Raw genomic sequence first — 21,258 nt, 5'->3', positions numbered from 1 at the left:
CATTGCCCGCTGACCCCGTGGCCCTCTTGTAAGAAAAATGACCGGTTGATACTATTGGCGGGGGCTGTTTCCCATGCAGTAGATTTATAAGCGCAGTAACTCACAGCGGGGTGACCCGCGGTGGCCTACGGCATATTAATTTTTCCTACTCTCTCTCCCTCATGAAATCTTTGTTCTGCACTGAGCTGGAAAGGACGGGGTAGACCAAGACAGTTATGGGGAAATTTCCTTTTCCCCGTTGTCCTGGGGGGGGGATTAATCGGTTTTAAAAATACTTGTGTGATTGTAGGGTCTGAGATTGTACAGGTTGCTGTCGGTGAACATGTATAATTGATAAAACTCTGTTTATTCCTGTTGCCGTCGCCCACCTTCTTTCTCTCCTCTTCTCTCAGGTGTGAGTACTGCATATTTGAGACCAGCTAGTTGCATTTTTTTCCCCCAATTTATAATTTCATTAGATTTTGTCTCGCCTGAGCAACTCAAGATATTCTGCTTTTTATGTGTCAGGTTTCATGTAAGCGCCCCACCAAACAAGTTTCCTGGTATGTTCACATTTACCTAGCCGGGAAAAGCAGATTTGGACTCAGACTGTGGCTGTGAAACTTGTGGACTCACCCCGAACCCACCTTTCTTTCCTCAGTTGTCGAGACGGTTACTTGGGGAGCCAGTGCCAGTTTCGTGACCCGTGCGTCACCTCCTCGCCATGCATGAACGGTGGCACGTGCCAAGCCGTGTCCCGGGGGAACACGGTGGACTTCAGCTGCACCTGCAAACCTGGCTTCACCGACCACCGCTGCATAAAGCCCACCGTTGACAACGCCTGCCTCAGCTCGCCCTGCCGCAACGGGGGCACCTGTGAGCTGGAGAGCCTCAGGGTGTTCAAGTGCCGCTGCCCCCCAGGATGGTCCGGTAAGATATAACAATTACTGTGGCACAGCAGTGAGGATAGCTGTGTAATACTTGTCAGTTGTCAGTAGTTTTTCTTTTTTTTTCCTTTTTCTCCCCAAGTGTATCCGGCCAATTGTCCCACTTTTCCTAGCCTTCCCGGTTGCTGCTCAACCCCCTCTGCTGGTCTGGGGAGGGCTGCAGACTACCACATGTCTCCTCCGATACATGTGGAGTCACCAGCCTCTTCTTTTCACCTGACAGTGAGGAGTTTCGCCAGGGGGACATAGCGCATGGGAGGATCATGTTATCCCCCCCCCCCCAAACAGGCGCCCCGACCAACCAGAGGAGGCGCTAGTGCAGCAACCAGGACACATACCCACATCCGGCTTCCCACCCGCAGACACAGACAATTGTGTCTGTAGGGACTCCCAACCAAGCCGGAGGCAACACCGGGATTTGAACCAGGATCCCCGTGTTGGCACTTGGCAGGCAACGGAATAAACCACCACGCCACCTGGATGCCCCTTATTTATTTGATTGTTTGTTTGTTTGTTTGTTTGTTTTTGTGGTATTAATGTCAAGGTAGTAATTACAGCCCCGATTCCTTATTGTGAGCATTGTCATTCTCTTCTTGTTCATGGAAATCTGTACTGACAGAATTTGTTGAGTGTGGTCATATGCAGTTTGGGAAGGGGGATGACTTACAAATTTTACTCTGTTGCATAATAAGATTATGTTTTCTTTTTAGATATAGAATTTGAACTGTCGGTGTTGATTTCTGTATAAAAACATATCTAAGTCCACTGGACTATATAAAATTTCCAAGAAGAGCAAGGACACAAACTGGATGTTGTTACTTTTCAGTTTGCTCAAGTTGATGTCAGAATGTACTATTTATCATATAAAACACCGTCTGAAGCTCTTGTGGGAGCGAGGCCTATCCTGGACATTTTGGAAAGCAGGTGGCACTAAGCTAGCAGATGCTCAATGCAGCTGCTCTTCATTCTGTTCCTTCCTCTTTCTAGTTCGCTTTTTGACTCCTCCTCATCTATTTTGTTTTCCTTCTTACGGTACACATTAACTGGACGAGATATCAGGAGGCCCCAAATTACCATCACTTCTTTTTCTCCAGGTAAATTGTGCCAACAAGCCGACCCCTGTGCCTCCAACCCGTGTGCCAATGGTGGTCAGTGCTCTGCATTCGAGTTCAATTATATCTGCACGTGCACACCCTTCTTCTATGGCCAGACCTGCAAGCAGGATGTCAACGAGTGCGCCCAGAGCCCGTCGCTCTGCGAGAACGGCGGCGTGTGTGTCAACGAAGTCGGCACATACCGTTGCCAGTGTCCAGCGGAGTACACGGGCAGGCACTGTGAGAGCCGCTACATGCCCTGCAACCCATCTCCGTGCCACAACGGGGGCACGTGCATCCAGAGAGGAGAGACGAGCTACGAGTGCTCCTGTGTGCCAGGTAAAAGGCCGACCTTGGTACCCCAGACGGCGTAACAGATTTCTGGGTGATGTTGATGAAGAGAAAGCGGCTACTTGATTTTTCCCAGTTTCCTCTCCGCCGTCGTTGGGGTTTTGGCTACAGTTGTGTGTGGGAGAAACTGACGGGTGTTTCTGTTGAAATCCCTGCCTGCGATTCAAATGTAGTGTTATTGATCCTTATCAAAGCAAGCTGAATTTTAACATAAACTAGTCCCTGCTAGACATGGTGGAGAACAGAGCCGCAACACAATCGATGTGACTGGACTTTTGTTGAGTGGAGGAAAAAGAAAGTTGTTGGGGTTTTTTGAGAGATTTTTGTTTTTCAATGTTATTTTGATGAGTTCTGAATGGTAGAAATAGGCCTACTGTAAAGTAGGAGAAAGGGAGGCGCTGCTTAGTGGAGTTAATATCTCATGTGTATGTCAGATTTATTTCTTCTTCAGTCATCTTACTGCGGTCGATCTCGATACCGGTGCCCGTCCAAGTAACAGGTTAAGATGATGTCATTGAAGTCTGGGCCACGCCCGCTGTTTTTTTGTCCTTGTGTGTGTGTTCTGTGTGAACAAGGGAGAGCAGGAAGGCATCAAGCCCTTATCGAGAGGAAATGGTCAAAGTACAACATCCGTTTCACGTAGCAGAATGAAGCGAGAGTTTGCTGGGAGTTAAATCCCACCCCACCTCCATCACTACCACAGACGAGCCCCGTAATCTACTGCTTGCAAAGTGTGTCGACTAGCGATACAAATAAAGTTGTATTCAACAGTTCTTTCAGTCAGATGACAGCTTCTCAGTTGGCCTTCTATCCCATGCCCCCCCCCCCCACTCGGTCTAAATACAGTTTGCTTCACAAAACCGTGTCTACCACGATCCTTACTGGGTTTTTTAATTTTCTATTTTCGGTCTACGAGATCCCCTTCCTGTTTTGATTAAACCACTTTTAGGAGTGCAGGAGGGAGCCACAGAGCCTTGAAATACGACTGTGTCTCATGAATGATTGTGTACTTGAAAAAATAAATTAGTAACAAGAATTGTTGAGCAGATTTTTTTTTGTTTCCTCCCCTACTTCTCAGTCATGATCTTACTTGGGTTGCAGGAGTGTTTTTCCAAGTGTGTTGTCAGGGTGCTGTGCTGTTACCCTACCACTCCTTACCGTTTGTTGTCAATCAGGGAAACTGAGCCTGTTCCTCTGTTATTGTAAGCTGTGTTGAATGGGAGCAAACAGCTTAATTCAACGAGACAGGAATAATTAGGTTTGAAAAATGCTTAATAATCCAAAAATATAGGCTATAGACAAGGTTTTTATATATCGGGGGCATGTAACACCAAAGTTAGTACTAGAAGGTAATATTCTCGGTAATGAATTTTATAAAACCAGTATGGATGATTTCACAGTTTTGTACAGCTTTCTGGTATTGGCCTCCCCCAGTGTCATTGTGCCCCAATTGCACAGTAGTAAGATAAACAGACACAGGTTAGCTCATATATTTAATTTGATTTTTTTCTTTTTCTTTTTTTTTAATGTATAAACTGTTGGCAGTGTCAATGATGGGCTGTGCTGGTTCTGATTTCCACTTGCCACTTCCCATACCCAGCATGCCTCATGTTATAGTCCAGTGTTTGTATGTTGTGTAAGTTGTCTACAGCAGGATGAATGTTGCCTCACCTGAGGGAAATGTGTGTGTGTGTGTGTGCGTGTGTTGCCACAGACATGGAGAGGCTACAGCAGCTGTGTGGGTTGGGGGGGGGACTGTTGATCATATTTAACCATTAAGGGGTTTCACTCTGTGTAGTGAACGTGAGACTGCTGCATAGAAACTAAGAGAAATACATACCTGGGAGTCCAAGGCCCTCAGTAGCAGCAATGGCACAGCTGGCTAGAATAACTTCAAGTCAAGTTTCATTGTTCATCCATTGTACTTGCACATATCAGGGAAACACCAGGGATGCCAGCAAGTCTGGATATCTAGAAGAGTATTTCTGGGAATCTAAGAGTTTCTACATATGTAGAAACATGAAGCAATGCTTTCATTCTACACTGAAATTAAAGGGAAGTCCATCCCTTCTTCTTTCACTCTCTTTGTTCCTGTAACTAGGTTTTTCTGGAAAGAACTGTGACCACAATATTGATGACTGCCCGGGTCACGAGTGCCGAAATGGTGGGACCTGCGTAGATGGGGTCAACACTTACAACTGCCAATGTAAACCGGAATTTACTGGTATGTACTGTATGGATATCAGCGCGGTTTTTCTTTAGCCAAACAAGTTTTCTTTAAAAGAAAAGTGTCGTCTTAACTTCTCTGTGGTTAGATGAAGCTCTTCTATGTTCTTATGCCTCACCATAATATAAACTCAACCATGTCGCTGTATGTACACAGTGGTGACTAAACACTTCAGCAGGGATGCAGTCTGTAATCTTCAGGACTACTTTTTATCTTTGATGCACTTTTAACTGGATTATAGGTAAAGCACATTGCATTTTAATACACAAAATGTCCTTTGTAAAGCATTATTAATGGATTGAAATCATTTAGGGTGTTTCCGCTGGCACTTTTGGCCACGCCGAGTGAAACCATGCCACCTTGATTTGCGTTTCCATTACCAGTTTAAATGCGCCAAGTTGGGCCGAATCGCTCCTGAGATAGACCGTCTCCAGAGTTGGGCCAAAGCAGGCCAGACCCGCTTCCAGGCGGGTTGCGGTGACGTCAGATGGGCTTCGCCTCTTCTAGATCCATTTCATCATCCCGTCTCCATTTTGCAAGCAATAAGCGGCAGATGTGAAACAAAATCGTAACAAAAGCCTGAAAAGCCATGGGGATAAGTATAGCTGGCTACCAACAACTGTTGCACAGTGCAATAGTAAACAGACAGCTCTACAGAGGGCGCCGCTTTTAATAGACTCAAGACAAGTGCTTCATCAGTTAAAGACGCACCTTCAAGTGGGTAGCCCTGTTGTAATGGAATGCAAATCCCAGCCGCGTTGGATTGATGCACTGAGTCAAACTGAGTCAAGCCAAGCCAGCATATATGTATGGAAAAGTGGCTCTTAACCACTGGGTGGCACAGTGGTTAGCGCCTTTGCCGCAAAGCAAGAAGGTCCTGGGTTCGAACCCCCAGGCCGTCCCAGGTCCTTTCTGTGTAGAGTTCGCATGTTCTCCCCGTGTCTGTGTGGGTTTCCTCTGGGTGCTCTGGTTCCCTCCCACCATCAAAAAGACATGCATGTTAGGGTTAATACCCCTGCCTGTGCCCCTAAGCAAGGCAGTGGAAAGAAGAACTGGAGTTGGTCCCCAGGCGCTGCAGCTGCCCACTGCTCCTATACAACAGGATGGGTTAAATGCAGAGAACAAACTCGTTGCAACAATACAATCCATTGTAAGAATACAATGACAAAATAAAGTGGCTTTCTCGTAAATTAATTTAGATGTGTTGCATTGATCCAAGGACACCGGCCGATATCTTCCCATACTTTTCTACCCAGCTGTGAGTGAGAGCACAATAACGTGCAAGCGAAACAGTTTCCGTTTCTTAAAATTATTTGCCTCTGGGCTGTCACACAGGCCAGTTGTGTGACAAGGATGTTGACGAGTGCCTACTGATGCCCAACGCCTGCCAAAATGGCGGCACGTGCCACAACACCTTCGGCAGCTACCAGTGTGTGTGCGTAAACGGCTGGACCGGCGACGACTGCAGTGAAAACATCGACGACTGTGCCAGCGCTGCCTGCTACCAGGGCTCCACCTGTCACGACCGCGTGGCGTCCTTCTTCTGCGAATGTCCCCACGGGCGCACAGGTCAGAACCCACAGCTGTTTTTCTTTTTCTTGTCTTTCTTTCTTCAACTTGCACTTTCTCTCACTCTCTTTTTCTATTTGCCTCTGCCAGCACACGGCATGGTTGCTGACGTCTTTATAGAAAGATTTATGACTTTTGAACTGCTTCTTTTTGCCGGGGGGGGGGGGGGTCTTGATAAAATAATAATAATGATAATGAGGATAATAATAAAAAGTAATAAACTCCATTCCTCTTCGGTTTGTTTTAGGTCTGCTGTGCCAGCTGAATGATGCTTGCATCAGTAACCCCTGTCAGAAGGGCTCCAATTGTGACACCAACCCCGTCAGTGGGAACCACGTGTGCACCTGCCCCCCGGGCTACATCGGCGCCTCCTGTGACCAAGATGTTGATGAGTGTTTGCTGGGTAAGACTCGCAACATAGTGCGAAGACTGTCTCAGCATCCGCTGTGTTGTGGTATTAAAAATGGAACAAACAGTCCAGGTAGCGTAGCGTAGCGGTCTATTCCACTGCCTACCAATACAGGGATTGCCGGTTCAAATCCCCGCGTTGCCTCCGGCTTGATCGGGCATCCCTACAGATACAATCGGCCGTGTCTGCAGGTGGGAAGCCGGATGTGGGTATGTGTCCTGATCGCTGCACTAGTGCCTCCTGGTCGGTCGGGGGTGCCTGTTCGAGGGGGAGGGGGAACTGGGGCGGAATAGTGTGATCCTCCTACGTGCCATGGCCCCCCGGTGAAACTCCTCACTGTCAGGTGAAAAGCAGCGGCTGGCAACTCCACATGTATCAAAGGAGGCATGTGGTGGTCTGCAGCCCTCCCCGGATCGGCAGAGGGGGTGGAGCAGTGATCAGGACGGCTCGGAAGAGTGGGGTAATTGGCCAAGTACAAGTGGGGAGAAAAAGGGGTTGGGAATCCACAAAAAAAATGGGACAAATTATTTTTTTCTAGACATTTTTGGTGGCTCGCGCAGTTAAATTGTTGAATTATTAAACACATCGTCAGTTTTATAGGCCCAGTCCCTTACCTCACCCCTCACTGAATTTGTAGATTGGTCTTAAGCTTGTGGATTTTGGCACATTGTACACATTGTAACTGGCCTATTCAACTGTATTATGAACGAATTCCAAGCTCCCCCAATTTACTGTTTTTACTGTTATTTTATTGGTGTCTCATGTTGATTGTGGTGAAGCTGTCCTGTTTCTTACTATTGTCCTTTTGTAATCTATGTTGATTTTTGTGAAGCCAAAGACAATTTTCCACATCATGGACAGTAAAGTTCTAACCTAACCTATTACGTGGCAGCTAGTTTTAGCCAAATAATCTGGTTTGTCCAACACGGCGTCCAGCCATGCTACAGTTCCTTGTAAGGACACCTCGATGATGCCTTTCTTGGGCTCCACTGTTTTATTTATCTGTGAGCATGTTTTCTACTTAAAAGGAAACATTTCTACTTGTGCACTGGCATTGGCAATGTTTGCATTAAAAAAAAAAGACTCATAATACAAGGTAGTTATTTTCTTTGGTTATGGCTTTCGCAGTAGTCAAAACTTGGCTCATAAGATAAGCCCTGTTCAGTATTACTGCTGTAATCACACACTGCATGGTTTGTTTTTGCATAGTTAAATGACAGTAATTCACAATAATTCACTAAAATAACCTAAGATAAACGTGTTCTAATGGTCCTCTGTCATGTCCTTGTGCTGGTTGCGTCGCTCAGTCAGAATGCCTATCTGTCGTGACAGGGTCCAACCCGTGTGAGCACGCAGGAAAGTGTCTCAACACCAAAGGCTCCTTCCAGTGCAAGTGTCAGCGGGGTTACGTGGGGCCGCGCTGTGAGCTGGACATCAACGAGTGCATGTCCAACCCTTGTATGAATGAGGCCACCTGCCTGGATCAGATCGGAGACTTTCACTGCATCTGCATGCCAGGTAAACGAGCAAAAAAGGGTTTTCTTGAGCCACGTTGACTCTAACTAATGATCAACCAGTTTGCTGTGCTCAGCTAGGCTTGTTAGCCAAATGACCCTTGTGAGTTTACGAAAATTTATATTTGCTCCACCGCTTTACTTTAGAGAAGGAAATTTATTGATCTATTTATTTATTATTTATATATATATATATATGTGTGTGTAATAATTATTATTATATTGTGTATATAATATATATATTATTATTATATATATTATTATTAATTCTTTTTATTTATTCATTATATTATATATTATATTATAATTATAATATTTTATTATATTATTTATTTATTTATTTATTTATTTATTTAGTCTTTTTATGGATGCAGAGGGTGACTTATGTTAACTAAATCCTAATTTTGAAGAAATGCTTATTCTTATTCTGGCATATGAGGTCACATTTCTACAGTTAGCTCACGTCATATAAATCCATGAGCCACGGCATTGCAGTGCCAGACCATTTGCCGGTTGGTGTCTGCTGCCTAACTCAAAACCATCCCGCTGCTCCCTGTTCCCTCGTCTCGCTGACGTGCCAGGCTACGAGGGGGAGTTCTGCGAGATCGATACGGACGAGTGCGCCAACAGTCCCTGCCTGAACAACGGCAAGTGTATCGACAAGATCAACACCTTCCACTGCCAGTGCCCCACAGGTGAGGATGGTGCACGGGGAGGAGTTGGGTGGGGATGGGGGGGGGCTTCTCTCTCTCTCTCTCTCTCTCTCTCTCTCTCTCTCTCTCTCTCTCTCTCTCTCTCTCTCTCTCTCTCTGGCTTGTGCTCGTACACACACCCCTCTGGACGGCCACTAATCCCAGCCCTGAGGCAGGCTTATTGCAAGCCAGGGTAGCCTGGAATGAATGCAGCAAGCAGAGTAGGAGCGGGGGGGGGTGTATATATATATTGGCGAAAAGTTAAAACTTTAGAACAAGTTTATTTTCTGCATCATTGTGGTGATGACTGTTCAGTGTTGATTTGGTTCTCGCATTTTTCTTACTCTTGAAGCCACAAGAATGGTGATTGTAAGAGCGAGGGGGAGTTAATAATAGTAATCTAAGTCACAATGATTTTCCATGAGGAATTGTTCTCTGTGTTGCAGCGATGATTGTGGTATTCCTGTGGTCTGCCCCCCCCCCCAGGGTGAGTCTGGGCTCCATTAGAAATACGCTTTTTGTGTGAGAGCCGAGGTATTGACACTCTGTACACAAGACAGGGAATGCATCTGTTGAATGCACAGTATAGAGAGAGATGGAGAGCGAAAGAAAAGAAGAAATGAAAGGAGGGCTCTTCAGACTCCCCCGAATCTGTTTTGGTTTTCCCTCTTTTCTGTGAGAGCGTTGAGGTGGAAGAGATTTTTTTTTTTTTTTTTTTTTCCCTTTTTCTGAGCGGCATAGCTCAGAGATGGGGTGGATCAAAGCCGACCTGGCCTGGGTGGATCGAGGCAGGATTCCCCCTGTAGAGAAAGAGAGAGGGGGAGAGAGAGCGAGAGAGAGAGAGTTTGTTGTAATGATGGGGGGGTTTGGTACAGGACAGAACAACAGCTTACTGCTTTAAAAAGCCTTTTGTGTTTCTGTGTTTGTGTCTGTCTGAGAAAGGGGGAGAGAGGGAGAGAGAAAAATCCTTTGGTGTTTGCCAGGGAATATGTGGCCGTGCATGTGTGTACATATTTTGATTATACCTATATTGTTGGCTTGGTTTTACCTACCTTGTCTTGGTATGGTATAGGTCATTGTTTTTTATGATGTAATTAATTAATTCACTAATTAGTTCACTAATTAATTCACTTAATTAATACTACATGCTTTGCTGTACTAGTGTATAGTTTGTTATGTTGATAAAGCACATTGGAAATGGAAATTGAGACAGGTCCTATGGGGGGGCGGCATGAGAGGGAAGCAGAAAGTGACAGTTGGTGAAAGTGGTTTTGGAAAGGAAGGGGGGGAGGGGGACGGGGGAGCAGGGCTGTCTGGGAGTCTGAGACACACGGGTGTTTTTTTTTTTTTTTTAGAAGAGGGGGCGGGGGTATCTGGGAGTGTGAGGGGGAGAGAGAGAGGAGGGGGGGTCCTCATTGCCCTGCTTGAGATGTAAATTTGTCCCCTGTTGTGAGCCCGGGCCCAAGTTTGGGGGTCCCCTCCTTTCATTTCTGTACTACTGCAACGCCATGGCAACACCAATGATGGCTGTCGAAATGTGTGATTCTGGGAGACTAGCTCGCTTGTTGTTTGTGTGTGTTTGTCCCGGTGCATGTATGTTTGTATTTCTGTGTGTCTGTGTGTGTCTGTGTGTGTCTGTGTGTGTGTGTGCTCCGTGAGAACAAGGCAGAGCAGGCAGGTGCCACCGGCCTTCTTCTGAGGAATGTGCGTTTGTTTATACAAATACCTGCGCGTGCTGTCTCAACTCTCAACTCGCATGTTGTCACAAGTCGGGGAGCTGTTGCTGACAGACGCACTTGGGCCGTGGGAAGGAGGCCATTACCTTTACAGTTTAAGGTGGCAGGTCAGATGAACAGCAGGCCTCAGCTCCATGTCACAGGCTTCCCTTTATCGTGAAAGGCATGTGGATGCCTCATGTGCGGGGGGGGGGGGGGTCGCAACCTGTGATGCGGGGATGACGCATGTGCGAAGATGGTCAGGGGGGGCAGAAGGACGTAGAAGGTGATCCCGCGGCGCCCTTATTCGTCACCTATGGTGTCCGTGGGCTGTAGACAGTCTGTTTGCTCTGGTGTAGACAAGTGCCGCACACCTCCCAGAGTCGGGGGAGAATATCCGGGTGACTCCCTCGCTGTTTATTATATCTCGCCTTCTCCGACCACAGGACCGCACCAGCTCTCCCGTGGTCGCAGTTATTTTTTTAATCCTAGGTTCCGACAATCTACTCACAAGTCAGTGTGTGTGTGTGTGTGTGTGTGTGTGTGTGTGTGTTTCAGCTTGCCGTGGGTCGTGTCTTTACTCATGGCACGACCCGATTTAATCCCGTTGTCGGGATTGCTGCGCACTGAATCCAGGGGGAGCACCGTTAGCTCGCCGCTAGCCATGAAGGCACTTCCTCACAGGATTAGTCACAAGCGAGTCTTGTCTGTTTTAGCTTAAACCACCTGTGTGTTCCTGTTAGGGGGGGGGGGGGGCGCTCTCTTTTCATCAAACCCCACACACACTCATCCACCCCGTGGATTTGAATGCTAATCGTAGCCTACCAGCTACTGAGAACAACCGGAGAGAGCGGGCGAGAGGGAAACGGAGGGTGAAAAGATAGCCCGCTGGTTGATTTTGAATAACGAGGGAGACTTGAAAAGCGCAGAGGTCAAGGGTCAAGCTGGCTCTTTTTTTCTTTCTTTTTTTTTCTTTTTCTTTTTGGAGATGAGTGAGGGAGTTGGGGTGTGCGCATGTGTGTAAAGCGGGTTAGAAGCAAGACAAGGAGAATGCACATTGTGATGTAAAGGGTTCTGGGGACAAAGAAGGCAACAGGCTTGGCTTGGCGTTGCATTGAGCGGACAGCCCCCCACGTTAGCCCCTCCACCGCCATTTGGTCTCCCGCCTCTTGGTCAAGAGGCCTTGCAATTTCAACCCCCCTCCCCTTCTCTCGTTTTCTTTCTTCTTTGTTTTTGGGGCAGTACTGAACAGGAGAGCGATAAACACTTGCACGGTTGTTAATTAACATGCGCCGTTCCTCTGATTGGTGGGGACCCTCATTACGATACAGTTTCGGTGTTATGGGGGGGGTAGTGGGGTGGTTTGGCCGGGTTGGAAGAACACTATCACATTCTTTTGCTGTCTTTCTCTCTCTAAACCCCACTTGTGTTTCTTTCTCTCTCTCTCTCTGTCTTTTTTTACATTTTTTTGTTCAGGCTTTACCGGGACCCTGTGCCAGATAGATATTGATGAATGTGCCAGCACACCATGCAAGAACGGCGCCAAATGCTCAGACGGACCAAACAAGTACACGTGCGAGTGCACTGAAGGTATGCAGGAATTCTACTTAAGATGTGACCAAATCTTGATATGATGGGTCCCCCACCTCATTTGGAGAGGAAAGCCACTTAAGGGTCTATGAAATTGACCGAATTCTAGGCTATTTTTACAAAGATTAATTAAAAAGTCTCTAGTTGTTGGCTTCATACAGTTTCCGGAGCAGTAAGAGTGGAATATTTTGGGTCATAAAGGACGGCTGTCATGTTGTGTTGGCCAGGGTACAGCGGCAGGCATTGCGAGACGGATATTGACGAGTGTTCCTCGGACCCGTGCCACTATGGCACCTGCAAGGACGGCTTGGCCTCCTTCACCTGCCACTGTCGCCCCGGGTACACCGGTCGGCTGTGTGAGACAAACATCAACGAGTGTCACAGTCAGCCCTGCCGCAACGGAGGCACCTGCCAGGATCGTGAGAACGCCTACATCTGCAACTGCCCAAAGGGCACCACTGGTGGGTAATAGCTGCTTGGACACATGTGAAGGGCATGTCCCTCCTTAAAGCTCAAAAACAAATGGTCACGCTATCTTGAAATGATAAATGAAAAACATCTTTTGGAGCCCATTCTAGCTTTAAAACCCTCTTCTTCCCAGGTATCAACTGTGAAATCAACATAGACGACTGCAAGAGCAACCCCTGTGACTACGGCACCTGCATCGACAAGATCAACAGCTATGAGTGTGCCTGTGAGCCCGGTTACACTGGTAAGTGACACGTTTCCCTGGGCCACAGCTCATAAAGTTAAGGCTGTCCCACCTGTTACGGCCCATTACTGTTTATCCTCAGCCCCTGCTCACTTTCAGTTATTCATTCGTTCTGCTCATTTAAACATCTATTTACTCAGGAGTAAAATTGAGTGTGTACGTACATGAAAATAAGATGTGATGCAAAGTTAAAATTAAGGGGCATCCGGGTAGCGTAGCGGTCTATTTCGGTGCCTACCAACACAGGGATCGGGGGTTCGAATCCCTGTGTTACCGCCAGCTTGGTTGGGCGTCCCTTACAGGGCTGTGTCTGTGGGTGGGAAGCCAGATGTGGGCATGTGTCCTGGTCGCTGGACTGGCGCCTCCTCTGGTCGGTCGGAGCGCCTGCTCGGGGGGGGGAACTTGGGGGGAATAGTGTGGTCCTCCCACACACTACGTCCCCCTGGCGAAACTCCTCGCTGTCAGGTGAAAAGAAGCAGCTGACGACTCCACATGTATCGGAGGAAGCATGTGGTGGTCTGCAGCCCTCCCCGGATCAGCAGGGGGGGCAGCAGCGACCGGGACGGTTCGGAGAGCAGGGTGATTGGCCAGGTACAATTGGGGAGAAAAAGAGGAGGAAAAATCCAAAAAAAAAAGTTAAAATTAAGGAAGGAAACAAGCATTTAGCTATGCAAAGGTAAAAAAATGTGACGAAATAGTCATGCACTTATGTAGAGGATGATTACAAACCCTGGTTAGGTTCAAGTGCATGTGTGTGTGTGTGTATGTGTGTGTGTTTGTGTTCATGCGTGTGTGAGCTGCCCCAGTACAACCACAGACCTCTCCTGTTGGCCACTAAGTTGCTCTCCTAAACCGGTTCGGGGTTAAATCCTTGGTTAACACCACCCTAGCAGCACTTCTCAAGAGGCAGACTGGGCGATGGGAAGAGCATGTGTCCTTTGTGCTGACCCAAATTTCTGTCAGTCAATCAGGGATTCAAAGGAAAAGCTTCCGGTTCTTCTTCACCTCTGCTCCTGACGGGCCAGAGAGACTTTGTGAGACTTCATATTCTGCTCCACCAGTCAAATCCTTCCAGATGTGAACTCTGCAGAAGGGGCTATCTGCGATGTGTGATAGTTGACACGGTATAATTCAGGATAATTGTAGCTCTCACTCAGGCCTATCAGGTGACGCCGAGACAAAGCGATAGTTGAGATTGGGTGGGGGTTGGGGTGGAGGGTGAAGGTATGAAACAGAGGGGTGTGGGCTGGTCGGCAGAGGGTGACAGATGGGGAGCGAGTGAGCACACTCCTCTGAGGCTCAAGCGGTGTCACTTTCCACCCCCCCTTCCCACAACCTGCCACTGTTAGGACACACAACCTGCTGTCCCACACAAAGAGAGGACACACACAAACAAATATACACACACATACGTACTCTCTCTCTCTGTCTCTCTCTCTCCAGCCTAGCAGTCACTTGGGGGTTTAAACAGAGGAAAAGAATCCTTGAAAGATTTTGAAAGTTGAGCTGTTAAAAGGTTGGGAGCTGGTGCCTGCTCTAAAGCTAAATTGGATGCTTTTATGCTATGCACTGCACAGGCCTGAATGGCAGCGGTGCTTCAAGTGGCCGACAAAGCAATGACTTGAAAATCCCTTGCGTTTCAGGAAATTGATACATTAGCCACAGGGTGGTATAGATCTTATTGTGCGTTGTGTGCTGATGTGTGAGTTTTGTTCTTCATAATCCCATCGGAACAAGTACAAATTATGTTGTTTGTTAACTTTTTGATATGTCAGCATAGCGGTCTATTCTGTTGCCTACCAATACGGGTTCGAATCCTCGTGTTACCGCCAGCTTGGTCAGGCGTCCCTACAGACACAATTGGCCTTGTTTGCGGGTGGGAAGCCGGATGTGGGTATGTGTCCTGGTTGCTGTGCTAGCGCCTCCTCTGGTTGCTCGGGGCACCTGTTCAGGAGGGAGGGGGAACTTGGGGGAACAGCGTGATCCCCCCATGCGCTACGTCCCCCTGGTGAAACTCCTCACTGTCAGCTGAAAAGAAGCGGCTGGCGACTCCACATGTATCGGAGGAGACGTGTGGTAGTCTGCAGCCCTCCCCGGATCTGCAGAGGGGGTGGAGCAGCGACCAGGACGGCTCGGAGAGCGGGGTGAGTGGCCAGGTACAACTGGGGAGAAAAAAGAGGGGAAAAGGCAAAAAAAAACAAAAAACTTTTGACATGTCTTGTAGATAGGATTTTAGTCAAATCTTCTATTTGTAAACTCCTTAATCAGTCCTGAAGGAGTCCTCTGAACTAAAACACATCAGCAACCATAACAGCATTTTGTGAGGCTAACATACATACTTGTGTATTCTTCACATAAGGAACTATGTGTAACATCAACATTGATGAGTGCGCCATCAACCCCTGTCACAACGGCGGCACCTGTATTGATGGCATCAATGGCTTTACCTGCATGTGTCCAGACGGTTTCCATGATGCCACCTGCTTCTCCCAGGTCAACGAGTGCCTCAGTAGCCCCTGTATCCATGGACACTGTGAGGACAAGATCAACGGGTAAGTTGGTCTATAAACTGGTTGTAAGTAGCTTCTTTTTTTTAATTTTTTTTTTAATTATTATTATTATTTTTTGTTGTTGATTTTTTTGATTTTTTTTTTTTTTGAAGGGATTGATTTACCCAAATAATACATAGGTCATGACAGTAAATACTCACAATTGTGAACTAATGGATGACCGATTGAAATTGTGTACTAAGAATGAATAATTAAAGTCTTTTTGGCTGACTATTTCATATGGTTTTGACTTTTCACATAATTAGCTGTGTCGGTTATATGTGTTGTGTTTTTTAGCTAACATTATTGTACTCCTGGTCAGAGCAGCTTCTCTTATGCTAGATTTCCACTTGTAAAATAAACTCGACGGATCCCATTCATTTAGTTGGCCGTTCAGCGAGAAAAGTCGAAGATGATTTAACTTTATGCAAATGAATACAAAATTCCATCATACTGACTTAGCTCCTATCGGTACTGTAGTTACGCCAACATCTTTGAACAAGCTATACTATCTCTCGTGAGCCAACGTTAGCATCTCATCTCATTTTCTGCCACTTTTCCGGGGTCGGGTCACAGTGGCAGCAAGCTAAGTAGGGCACTCCAGACATCCCTCTCCCCAGTAACACCCTCCAGCTCCTCCTGGGGGATTCCAAGGCGTTCCCAAGCCAGATTGGACATGTAGTCCCTCCAGCGAGTTCTGGGCCTACCTCGGGGTCTCCTCCCAGTTGGCCGTGCCCGGTAAACCTCCAAAGGAAGGTGCCCAGGAGGCATCCTAATCAGATGCCCGAACCATCTCAACTGGCTCCTTTCGATGTGAAGGAGCAGCAGCTCTACTCCAAGCTCCCTCCGGATGTCTGAGCTCCTCACCCTATCTCTAAGGCTGAGCCCAGACACCCTACGGAGGAAACTAATTTCAGCCGCTTATATCCGCGATCTCACCCTTTCAGTCACTACCCAAAGTTCATGACCGTAGGTGAGGATTGGAACGAAAATCTTCTAGAACTGCTAACCTTAGCAGTTCTAGAAAATTCCACAATAGTTTGAAGGCATGGTCAGCAAGACGATGCTCGTCGAACATTTGACAAGACAAGAAGTGGACATATACTATGTAGCGCTACAACGGCTTCAAGAAAACATGTGCAAGTGCACAAGAGAACATGAGGACTACATACGAAGAGGAGAAAGAAAGACGGCTGAGACATGCAGCCAAGCAAAGGAATGCTGCTAAAGGTAAAACCCTAGAAACCCTCCAAGTGAAGGCAAAGAAGAAGTACTGATGGATGCTGCATCATGCAAAGGAATGGTGCTAGGCATAAAGCCCTAGAAACCCTCTTCAAGTGAAGGCAAAGAAGTACTGACGGAATGACTAGCTATGTCACAATGAAAAGAAGTTCAACTACATCTTAACTACTCTCAAAGAACCCATGCCAAAATAAAACTGCTTTTAAAAAGTATTTTAACGGCATCCAAACTGTGTTGTGGAAAATCCTCACAATCTGAGTCTGGAATCTCATATAGTTACACAGAGGCACAACTGAAGTGACAGAGCAAAGTGTGACAGTTTGGTTTAGTAACCAGGGCAGGTAAGACCTCACCTAGGCAGCCTGAGGGTGTATTTTGACAATTGAACTACATGTAGTTAACTACTCCCCAACACCGCAATTATGTTATTTTTCTAATTCTGAAAAAAAAATTTTTTTTATTTACTACTCAATATCTGTCTGTCTCCTATTGATTTGAGTATATCAAATAGAATTTCCTATTTAAGCATATAGCACAGGCCTTCGTCACATGGTTGTATGATATTATGCTGTCGCATTCTTTTTTAACTTTAAGTAGCTCTCTTTTTTTAACCAAACACATGTTTGGATCCCTGCTTATTCTATGTATATTCTATTAATTTTCATAATTACAGTTTGATGAATGGATTGAATTCGATTTTATGAAAGCTTTCCTTCCTCCCCTACAGCTATAAATGTCTGTGTGACTCTGGCTGGAGTGGTAAAAACTGTGACATCAATAACGATGAATGCGAGTCCAACCCCTGTATGAATGGAGGCACCTGCAAGGACATGACCAGCGGATACGTGTGCACCTGTCGTATGGGCTTCACTGGTCAGTGTGTGTGTGTCTTTCTGTACCCGGATTTATTTAATTTGATTCCACATTTCGGAAAGGCTGCCCATTAATTTCTACGTAGCTTGCTGATTTGGTGCATACACCGGAAAAAAAGTGTAACTTACTGGGTTCTACGAGCTATGTTTTCGTGTATTTCTGTCAGTAGTTGCAAGCTCTTTTGCACTATCATTGTCCTGTGAGACACAAAAGAATGATCTTTGTAGGAGGCACTGAATGATTTTAGCCCACATGATTAAAAATGTCCTAATTTAAAGACAATTATTAGAATTATTAGCCTTTTTGGTAACGCTTTCTATGAAGCTTGCATCTATAACGCCCTATAAGCATCTATAATGCCCTATTAGTGTAGCTATAAGTTATTGTAAGGTTCATTATAACCATGTATATGTCCTCACAACACATCATAACCACCTTTATGTCAATTTAAAACAGATTTATGCACTATAAATATGTCATCATTAGCCAGTTTGTCTGTCAGATGTCATAATGCATCATAGCCAACTTGTTTTGCTGAAGTTTTGTAGAGATGCATAATGAGACTTCAGTGCTATTTCACAGTCTTCAGCCATAGCCGTTAGTCATTGTAATACACATTATAGGAAAGTGTGGGCGTTATGGGCATTATACATGCAAAAGGTGCTTATAAGGCGTTATAGATGCAAACTTCATAGGAAGTGTTACCGACTTTTTTATGTTGAAGGTATTTCCTCAAGTTTTGGAGCAGTGTCTTCTTGATGGGTTGTATGTGGGTAAAATACTTTTTGGTTCTGTGTGCATGTGTGTTATGTGTGTGTGTGTGTGAGGGACTTAGTGTGTGAATATTTTAGTTTTCATGTATATGCTTCAGATCTTGTTTCTGTCTTTGTATTGCACTTCCTTCTGCCAAACACAATTCTGTGTTGTCACCATGACTGGCTGACCTGCTACCTCAAACCCAAGCATGTTTTAACTTCAAGTCCTCTCCAACCACAGGGCCAAGCTGCCAGACCAACATCAACGAGTGTGCCTCCAACCCCTGCCTCAACCAGGGGACGTGTATCGATGATGTCGCAGGCTACAAGTGCAACTGTGTTCTACCTTACACCGGTAAGAGACTATTACCCACAATTCTTTTCTTCTTCTTTTTTTTTTTGATATTCTAGTTATTTCCGCCTGGTGTTCTGTCTGGTATATCCTTACGGGGAGGGTTTCCAGGCCCTGTATCCCTTTAAATCACCAAATAATACAGGAACAATGTGCTCTCGGCAACATAGCCATGAAATAAAGTTCAGCAGCAAGACTTCCTCAAGGCTCATAGACACTAAGCTTTCCTATTGACACTGGACCTGAATGACACTCGGCAAGAATCCCAGATAACAAAGCAGGAAAATGTTTTCACTCTGACCTTTCACGTCCTATTCTTTCACTTATTATTATTATTATAAAAAATTTAAAAAATAGATAGTGAAGGAACGCCTTGGGGCAATTCTTCCTTTTTCATTCCACGGATCGTCTTCTTTGGAAAAATCCACAAGACTTGGAATAATAAAGGGCTTAGATGGGTGACAGGGGTGGGAATGTGGGCCTGACACATTTCCTGTTTGCCTGCTTCCTGTCTCACAGAAAAGCAAATACCTTGACAATGCCCGGAAACTGAAGCCAGCTTCCTGCGCAAGCCGTGTGTTGGGAAAACAGATAGGGAAATCTCTCTGCAGGCCTCGAACACTGACGGAGCCTGCAGGGGCCGACGTCTTCTGATAGCCCTGATTGAATGATAATTCAGTATCAACTGGAAGCTCTATCTGTAGGGATATCTCTTAGCTCGTGATTCTATAGCTCACTCTCGAGAAGAATAATATTGAGCAAAGTTTGTTGTGTTCTTGATTAGAGGGTGTGTAATAAACCTGTGTGTGTGTGTGTTAGGAGAGAACTGTGAGACCCTGCTAGCCCCCTGTGGCCCCAAGCCCTGTAAGAATGGAGGTGTGTGTCGAGAGTCTGAAGACTACGAGAGCTTCTCCTGTGTTTGCCCAGAGGGATGGCAAGGTAAAAGAAAAAGTTCAATACTCCACGTGTTCAAATCAATATCCCTGTTCATCCTCCAGGAAACACAGCCCGTTTTTCTTTTAATTTTAACCAGAGGAATCACTCAGGCTGTTGTGTGGTGCCAACAGCGTTGGGTGTTAAAATGTTCAAAATTAAGTAACAAATATTTCGACTTCAAATGAATGAACATTGTGCTGGTAAATTAGCTTAAAAGTGGTTAAATTAAAATCTAAATTGGTTGTCAACATTTGTTTGGCAACAAGAATAACTGCAAACCAGCTCTTCCTAGATGCCTCAGTATTGCTCAAGAAGTAGTGCCTGGCATGTGCCTCACGCAGTGAGTTTCATTCTGTTTTGAGACAATATCCTGTACCTGAATGAAGTTTTTCCTCTCCCCTCTCCTCTTTACTGTCTTTCTATACTCTACCATCCACTTGACAAGGCCAAATCTGTCAGGTAGACATCGACGAGTGTGTGAAACACCCCTGTCGCAACGGAGCCACCTGCCAGAACACCATGGGTAGCTACAACTGTGGCTGTAAACCAGGCTATAGTGGAAGTAACTGTGAGACTGACATCGATGACTGCAAGCCCAGTAAGCTCCCCCACTTGTCCTCACTGTGCCTTACCTACAGTCATTTTTTGGTTAAAAGTCTTGGACACAAGGGCTGGCCTCCATTTGCATCCTGCTCAATGGAAGCAGGGCAGAATAATGCTTCCCTCCGACTTGGGATAATTGTATCTCATAACGCCGACGTTTGATACCATTCAAAAACCACTAAACTAGCACTATGTATTAGACTACCGACTACCCGAGTTCAGACAGTGGTTTGTGGCAGGTAACTGCCCACTTCGGCTAGCTCAGGTCCTGTGTCCTGATGGATGGGCTGGCTGTGAGCCTGACTCTAATGTGTCATATAACCCCTTCTGTAGTTCTGTAAATCATTGTACTTTACTGTAAGCCCCCAAAACTCAGGACTGTTGAACCCGCTGAAACAGTCACAGACCTAACCAAAACACTAACCCCTAGCAAAAACCCTAACCCTTGATCTGGTCCTCTCCCTTTAGACCCTTGCAGCAATGGAGGGCTCTGTAAGGACGAGGTGAATGGTTTCCTGTGCACCTGCCTGCCCGGGTTCCGGGGCACCAAGTGTGAGGAGGACATAAATGAGTGCGAGAGTAACCCCTGCAAGAACGGGGCCAACTGCACTGACTGCGTCAACAGCTACACCTGCACCTGCCCACCTGGCTTCAGTGGGATCCACTGTGAAAACAACACCCCCGACTGCACCGAGAGGTACAAACCGATATAACTGATAGATGCAGAATAAAGGAATAAATAAGTTTTATCCAAGTCATGGACATCTAGGAACTCTTTTGAAGCCATTGTAGTCTTTGAAACCCCAGCAGCGATAGCCTAGACATTAGAGAAGCACTCCTGTTAATGGGAGGTCTTCAGTTGGAATTCCTATACAGGATGGGAAAAGGGAATGAGTAGTGATGGCTGCTGTCAAGGAACCTTCGAGCAAAACACGTATCCTCTCCCAACAGCTCCAGTACAGCTTCTGAGTGAATGGTGAGAGACTATGGTTGTCCTCGTACAGTTGCTATGTGTGGATGGGTAGAACTGTGTGAATGAGAATAGCTCGTGAGAAAGATTGTGTGCTGAGTCAACTTCACCTGGATTCAAGCATTTGATTCTTTTTTCTTGAATTGTGTTTAAGGAAAAAGAATCAAACCATTATTTGA

At 46.1% G+C, this 21,258-nt stretch overlaps 1 protein-coding gene across 4 annotated transcripts in view; it reads left to right on the top strand.

Annotated features, from left to right (window-relative positions):
- The first annotated feature begins 633 nt into the window (after positions 1-633).
- Positions 634-21,258, top strand: part of LOC130120546 (neurogenic locus notch homolog protein 1-like) — a 35,136-nt gene continuing 14,511 nt past the window's right edge. For all 4 annotated transcript variants that reach the window (XM_056289146.1, XM_056289138.1, XM_056289156.1 and 1 more), the window contains exons 1-16: positions 634-909; positions 2,021-2,359; positions 4,473-4,595; positions 5,934-6,167; positions 6,415-6,570; positions 7,909-8,094; positions 8,672-8,785; positions 11,974-12,087; positions 12,315-12,548; positions 12,689-12,799; positions 15,159-15,351; positions 17,318-17,463; positions 18,460-18,573; positions 19,390-19,509; positions 19,952-20,104; positions 20,578-20,806. In XM_056289146.1, the coding sequence (XP_056145121.1) occupies positions 708-909; positions 2,021-2,359; positions 4,473-4,595; positions 5,934-6,167; positions 6,415-6,570; positions 7,909-8,094; positions 8,672-8,785; positions 11,974-12,087; positions 12,315-12,548; positions 12,689-12,799; positions 15,159-15,351; positions 17,318-17,463; positions 18,460-18,573; positions 19,390-19,509; positions 19,952-20,104; positions 20,578-20,806 (2,768 nt within the window). In that variant the 5' untranslated portion in view covers positions 634-707. The remainder of the gene's footprint in view (positions 910-2,020; positions 2,360-4,472; positions 4,596-5,933; positions 6,168-6,414; positions 6,571-7,908; positions 8,095-8,671; positions 8,786-11,973; positions 12,088-12,314; positions 12,549-12,688; positions 12,800-15,158; positions 15,352-17,317; positions 17,464-18,459; positions 18,574-19,389; positions 19,510-19,951; positions 20,105-20,577; positions 20,807-21,258) is intronic.

The sequence above is a fragment of the Lampris incognitus genome, chromosome 1 (genome assembly GCF_029633865.1).
Source record: "Lampris incognitus isolate fLamInc1 chromosome 1, fLamInc1.hap2, whole genome shotgun sequence".
Taxonomy (NCBI): domain Eukaryota; kingdom Metazoa; phylum Chordata; class Actinopteri; order Lampriformes; family Lampridae; genus Lampris; species Lampris incognitus.
This window is presented reverse-complemented; position numbering and strand designations above follow the sequence as displayed.